Below are 7,232 nucleotides of genomic sequence, written 5' to 3'. Positions count from 1 at the left end.
CATTTTTAAATATCTTTTTAAAGAATTTCGATCCATGTCTATTTAACTCAAAATTTAATAAAAAATTTAATGTAAAGAAAACGACGAAGCTTTTGCACTAGCCTAATAATTGATTTCATATGAATCTATTTAAAATATTTCGTAGATAGTTGAGATAAAGAGGTGCAATCTTTCCGGAGGAAATATTTCTATATTTAATAACTATATAAAGAGAATATATCGATTTTGAATAGTTGAGTATGTATTGGATCATTAATTGGCAAATACCCTTAAAAATGCGGCCTATACCTTAAATAATCTTTATAATAATCTTTATAAGTAGTGTAGAAAACGTTTCTCATTTTATATCGTAATGCAATAGTGCGATTTTTACGTTCCTTAAGAAACAGAGTAAATATTATATATCCAATGAGGATATCACAATGCGAAATGACGATAAAAATATAAAGAGATAATCGATATACTTGTAACATAAGAGATATATAAGCGCGTGCGTCAATAGGCGCGTTAATTGTTATATTTTATAATAACTTTTAAAAAATTTATCGTAACTTTACTCGTAGAATATCGTAGATCAATGTCTTATGCGCATATTGTACGCACCTATACTTAAGAAAAGTCTACTTATGCAAATATAATCTCTTAAATCGTGCGTATGCGATCAACCTCGTACTCATGGAAAACGCATTTATAATATTCGATGCATTTAATGCCAGGCATTTAAATGTTCTTCCCGCATAAAAGGAAGGAAAATACTCCAATGTATGTAGGAACAAATGCTGTAATTGTAATCTCTTATACTTACCATCGCGCTATTTTTATGCTTTTACGCATTCGTGGTTGGAAAGCAGGATATATCGTATATATAAATAAGCAACATATAATAAAAAGAGTTTTATTAACTCTCATGTAATTGCACGTAAATTCGACTTACAATTTCGTACTTTAAAAGAACTTATACTTTCTGAATCAAGAAAGCAATGTATCGTGCGGTTAGATAATGCGTATGTTACCTAATCTAATCTGATATCCTGAGATCTAAAAAAAAACATTACGCAAACGTCTTGAACAATATGTACAATAGATTGCCGGCTTATGTACTTAGTGCCAGATAAAAATCTCAATTTATATGTTCTTTTTGTGGTAATAGTAATAAAAGATAATCAAGTGGCAGCATGTTCATATTCATGTGTGAGCACGTTTCTCTTCGTAATGCGTTAGATTGAACGGAGGAGAAGATGGCTTTTCAGTGCCACATGTGAGTTTTGATATTAAATTAATTTGTATATCGCTCTAAGCTTTCTATCCGAAAATGGTACCAATAAACGGAATTTGCCTTATTCATCCAAAAAGTGATATACTGCTACATTATTTATTCCTCGCGAATGTGTTCCCTAAAATCTTTCTTGGAAAATCACGTTTCCATCAACGTCATGAGAGAAAAACAAATCATGACAAATTGAATTAGTATCATGCGAAATAAATCATAGAAAGAGACGTAAGGAAGTGGCCTTTTCTGTAACAACCGTTTCCGACGCGTGAGCATCATCAGCCGTTTCGTTCTCTTTAATCCTAACAGAACATCTCTGCTGGAAATAATGGTGTCTCTTCGCGCGTGTCACCTGCAGCATATCCATGCCCGACACAGGACAGTTTCTGAATTACAGATACACAGTAGAGACTCGGAGAAGTTCACGTGTTACATACTTGATTTAGTAACAAGAATGAGATGTGTTTCGCCCGCGGAATAACGTATAATAATAAGTAATATTATATCCAAATATGTTTGTGCGCGGCGCATTTTGCGCTCTGTATACCATAATATTTTTCCTTAACGTTATCGTAGCGGAATGGGTAGACATGCCACAATTCTCGGATGAAACAAAGATTTATAGGTAAGTTAATTACATCACTTAATTCTCTGGATCACTCTAGATTAATATCGCTTGTATACTCTTTAAGGATACCTTCTGTACAGCACAATCAGTTTTATAAATTTAGACGAGGCGACACGGATAACATTAATTTTCCCAGTAATCAACGAAATGGTAGCCAAGCTTATCATCGGGTCAAAGCCACGTATGCGATGCATAATAGGACGGAAATTAAGAAGATAAATTCTGTCTCGGTATCAACAACGCCGGTGAATCTATTTCCTGATCAAATCACCGACAATTTCGCAAATATCGGTACAACAGTTCACACTGCAACGATCACTAATACTGTGACAGAGGTAACGGAAAGACGTTCACGGGATAAAGAACTGAAATTAAACAAACCATGTATAAACAAAATAATTTATTTTTTGACATTGTAAATATTTTAAATGTTTTAGAATAAATTAAACAAAGAACGATTTAACAAGAATAATATGATGTCATCAACAAAAGATATAATGGTTAACACACTTACGACTCAACCGCCACCAAATACCGAACAAAAAATGTCGCAAGATAAATATGACAACGACACATCGAAGCGGGATGATGGTATATTCCAATACTTGCCCATAGACATACTCAAAAATGTTCATCATACTTTGCAATCACAACCAACATCAGTCGAAGGAAAACTTTATTTTCTTAAAACGATCGAGAAAACATTGATGTCAGAGATAGGTAAAATTTGCCCGCATATTTCCTCCGCACGTTATTGAAAGTTTTTATATATTATACTCATCAACAGAATCTCGCCTTACTACTACTATGGCACCAAGTCGCAAAATAAGAGGTGTCGAGTATTACGGGCACGATGATCACGAAGATCATTCTTTAGGATTCCCTTCGATAGAAGGCACACTGATGGCCATATCATTCCTCACGTTTGCAGTTTATCTTGTTCGATTAGTCATGGTAAGGAATATTCCTCGAAACATTGATCTCCCTGATTAGAATTATTACTAATTATAAAATTGCACTCTACTGTCTTTGATGTGTATTACTGAAGAAAAATCATTGCAGCTTCTCCTCCGGAATATTAATACGCCTACGACCACTACAACCGCCGCTACAGTGTTTCTTGGCAAACGAAAACGATCCATCGATTTCGACGACGACACTGCTAGGATACTTAATAACATTAATAGTTTCGTTCCTGATCTTTAAAATGTAATACAAAATAGTATATTATTGGTGGTAGGAATAACTGGAAAATGAATGATTCTATATGAAAAAATATGTCAAAAATATATGACAAAATTTTTTCATACGAAGCTTTATATATTTTCGAGAAAATCAATTTTAAAATTAAAAATGAGAGATTTGAAAACTTTATACATATATGTATGTACGTAGAAAAAGGTTAAAAATTATGTGAACTTGAATAAATGGCGATTTCTCGAATTTCAATCAACAAAGCTTTATATGAAAAAATTGGATAGATCTTTTATCTGAGTTTTTTTTCATGTAAGATTATTTTTTTCCCGATTGTGCCACCAATAATAATATACCCTGCATGTCTCGTGAAATTAAAGCGGAATGTATTATCGATGTATCGACACATATATCTCACAGTTAAAATCGAATTATTCTTATTAATTTAATGCTATTATTAATACACTGAAAAAAAATTTATTTAATTAACTAAACACATTTAGTTGTTTGCAGATTCGGTTAATTCAAATTTTATTTAATTGAATTTAACCATAGTCTGTTTAACATTGAACAATTTGTTAGTCAGACTGTGTACCAAATTCATTGTTTCATGATAAACTGTTATAACTTAGCTTGTACATCCATCGATGATGTTGAAATAATTGAAGGAAACGCATCGACGTAGATTTCCGTTGGATGACGTAATGGTAATTCGAGCAATGCTCCGATGAGATACGTCAATTTTACTTTATCCGTTCGATACGTATTGGTATATTTCTGATATGCGATGATACCTTGCGATAACAAGCTAGACCATGCTATGTTATATAGATCAAGAGATAAACAGTAGGGATGTTGACATCTGTCTTTAGTCTCGAATATTAATCTTTCCACTTCTTTCTGCGTTTCGACAAGAATTGTCCGATCCGTGAGTTCGACTGACGTTCTTTCCGTCCACTAAAGAGGAAAGTATAATGTATTTAATGTATTGTCTCTTATTAGAGTTAGTTTCGTTTAGATAAATTTTTCTTACCTCAGATAATAAGATACATGTTACGTACATAACATCTATGAATGGTAATATAATGTTATGCAAGATGGAAAACAATTTGGTATTATTTCCTATAAAAATTAAATCATTCACTGTATGCAAGCAGTTCTGTGATATCAATACATTTAACGACTTTTCCCATTCTATTTTAATTAAAGCTTTATCTTCAATCGGTCGCATCGCGAATTCTGTGCTGAATAATCTTCTTAACAATTCATACCGTTCCAAAGCTACTTCTGCAAATAAAATAGAAAAATTGATAAAAGAACTATAAGAAAAATAAATAAAGTAATCTTTTCCAATCTGTTATACTTGCATGGAAAGAAAACAATAATTACTTTTTTATATTTTACTATTACATCAGTAATTAAATAAAACATTATTGCTGTTAATGTTTACAATCATTACCAGTTTCAATGCCATTCTCTCCTATCGTTGCAGTTATAAAAACTATTTCCGTTAAAAAAGCCAAAGTCGGATTACTATAAATAGCAATATTAATGGCAGGTACCGCTATTTGTAAAGTCTGTTCAGACAGAGGATATCCTTTAATATTTGAATAATTTAATTGTTTCATTCTTTTATGCCTTTGTTTGATTTTTAATGTGTTTGATGAATCAAGTACTATTAACTCATCATGAGGTTTTAAAGATTCCAATATTTCCTGTTTGATCATATCGTTATCAATACTGCAACAAATTACGTATACATAATGTAGAATTCTGAAGATATATATATTAACAGATATTTATGTCTATAGCTTATAACTAAAATAATAGGCAAGATTAAAAACTAAGAATGGATAATGTTGCACATGCAGGTTAATTACAACTCCAAACTATATATTGTACAAAGTTTAATACTTACGTTTCAGTTCCATACATTAAGGCTTTCAATGATTTAATAACAAAGCTCTTAAACCATTGATAGTCTTGGATCAATAAATCGAGTGTATATGGTTCTTTCGGTTTCGTTTGAATTTTTTCATTGAAGAGCAAAGCTATAATATTGATCGGCATAAGTACAGTATTCTTCTTGTGTGATTCTATTATAAGATAAGCTATATTCTCCACAACTGATGATGGAATTTTGAAGGAAGGTTGTAAAATTTTTTTTTGTCGATATGCCTTATCCACGAATTGATTGGCGGATATTGGCTCCCCGATGTTAAAGAAAATGCGTCCATGAGAAAAAGGTTTCTGTAGAATGGAGAGTGACCGAAAAAGTCGAGCCGTACTTTCTTTCGGCTTCGGGACTCCTAGCATTTCATAAACAAATAATAATTCTTCTGGTGGACGTTCATAATTGATACTCATAGGTACAAAATATATGTCGGGCACATCGCCTTGAAGCAAACTTTCTATAATGATGGATAAAAGACCTGTGAAAGATTGATATAAGATTTCAATATCTATTCTTTTTCATAATTTCAGATTATTTAAAAATCTTTTCTTATCTACCATATTTCGGTATCGTACTCTTCTGACTACGACTCCGTGTACCCTCAATAAAAAATTCTATCGCCCTATCGCTGTGACTAACAATAGTGTTAACATATGATCGAAAAATTTGCTTGTATAATAAATCATTTGAAAAACTACGTCTTATATAAAATGCTCCAGTTTTTCGCAGTAGTTCTCCCACTATTTTCATATTATAAAAATCCATGCCAGCTGCAATATTCGGCAATGCCATGTCGTAAGAAAAGAGAATATATGACAACAAAATAAAATCCAAGTAACTTCTATGTGATGGAACATAGATATACTGTGCTTGAGATATTTGTGTTTCCTTTTTTAAGTTAGAAAGCATGATTTCATTTATGTAAATCTGCGAGAACATTCTCTTCATAGCTTTCGTAATAAAAATACCTGAAATTATCAAATATATTATAAAACATTTAGCAAGAAACAAATGTGCTAATATTCATCAATCATTGAAATTTTATTAGAAATATAATTTTATTTTATCTTCCTGAGGCAAAAAAACATTATTTAATAAAACATTATAGTCTCTCTAACTACAATTCTTAAAAAAAACATTAGAAGATAAAATAAGTATGTAGTACATGGAATTAGAAAACAATATTTATCAAAATATATACCTATCCAACGAACAGTCGCCAAATCTGCTTTACTAGCCATCTCGTTTATCATAGCACGGGCATTATTCTCAACATCTTTAATTCCAACACCTGTAGTCTTTGCTATTGTATCGATGGCAGCTTTGACTTGTTTGTCCTGCAAAACAGCTTGCATAATCCTCTCCCTGTCATAGACTGAATCTGGTGGCAACATATGCGGTAATGCTGGATCCATAGGCCGTGTCGCCCACAAAAAGTCACAATCCCTTCGTCTATCCTCAAGCATATCGACAAACTTAGTGTTACGCTCCATCTCCAGATTTATCAACGAGATACCTCGCAAATTTGTTATTCAGTGCACTTCAATATTTGAATAAGTCAAGATTTATAAATCAAATCCTAATTAGCTTGATGACTATGTCACTTTTATAAATATATCGAAAGCTTCCGACTGTCAGATTCATTTCAAATCATGTGACACAAAACTTCTTATATAAGATATCGCAAGTAGATATCTCTTATACAATGTTTTGTAAACAAAACAGTAAGATAAATTCAAAGTTTTGAACAGTCGATTAAACAAACGAAGAAATAGTTTCGGAAAATCACATGTGCAAATTAGTGTTACAAATTGAAGCTGAGAGAAGTTGTTCTTTTTTTTTTCTTCTGTCACACCTGTTTTTTTGGAGCGATAGATATTATCCTTCATTAGCTGTCTTTAAATCATCACCATCTTGAAATTTCTCGGTGCACTGCAATCATGCTTTCCTATTTAATATCTGCATTTAGAATGAGACAAATAATCGAATTAGATATTAGAGAGAAAAGGAGGAATACAGGATAAATACAGTACAAAGCAAAGAGAAAAGACGATTTCACTACGAGGAACAGCTGGAACAAACCCAATATCTGTTTTTTCTAGATGCTCAAATTGTACCAAAACCGGTGAAATACAGATTCACCGGCGGCAGTCAAGCTTAGAAAACAAATCCGGCACGGTGCAGGA

General features: G+C 32.2%; 2 protein-coding genes across 2 annotated transcripts; one reads left to right on the top strand and one right to left on the bottom strand.

The window, feature by feature from the left end:
- The first annotated feature begins 405 nt into the window (after positions 1 to 405).
- LOC108685613 lies at positions 406 to 3,197 on the top strand. Its single transcript, XM_018190485.1, is given in 5 exon segments — positions 406 to 1,895; positions 1,963 to 2,233; positions 2,336 to 2,652; positions 2,654 to 2,852; positions 2,961 to 3,197. Coding segments are annotated over 5 exon segments (1,044 nt in total). The 5' UTR covers positions 406 to 1,782; the 3' UTR covers positions 3,105 to 3,197.
- A 164-nt stretch (positions 3,198 to 3,361) lies between these two features.
- LOC108685617 (dihydroxyacetone phosphate acyltransferase) lies at positions 3,362 to 6,672 on the bottom strand. Its single transcript, XM_018190490.1, has 6 exons — positions 6,248 to 6,672; positions 5,604 to 6,014; positions 5,011 to 5,524; positions 4,552 to 4,832; positions 4,126 to 4,379; positions 3,362 to 4,049 (listed from the first exon to the last, which is right to left on the bottom strand). The coding sequence occupies exons 1-6, from the start codon at positions 6,537 to 6,539 to the stop codon at positions 3,714 to 3,716; spliced, it is 2,088 nt and encodes a 695-aa protein (XP_018045979.1). The 5' UTR covers positions 6,540 to 6,672; the 3' UTR covers positions 3,362 to 3,713.
- Between the last annotated feature and the right edge of the window lie 560 nt (positions 6,673 to 7,232).

Source organism: Atta colombica, unplaced genomic scaffold (assembly GCF_001594045.1).
Source record: "Atta colombica isolate Treedump-2 unplaced genomic scaffold, Acol1.0 scaffold155, whole genome shotgun sequence".
Lineage (NCBI taxonomy): Eukaryota > Metazoa > Arthropoda > Insecta > Hymenoptera > Formicidae > Atta > Atta colombica.
This window is presented reverse-complemented; position numbering and strand designations above follow the sequence as displayed.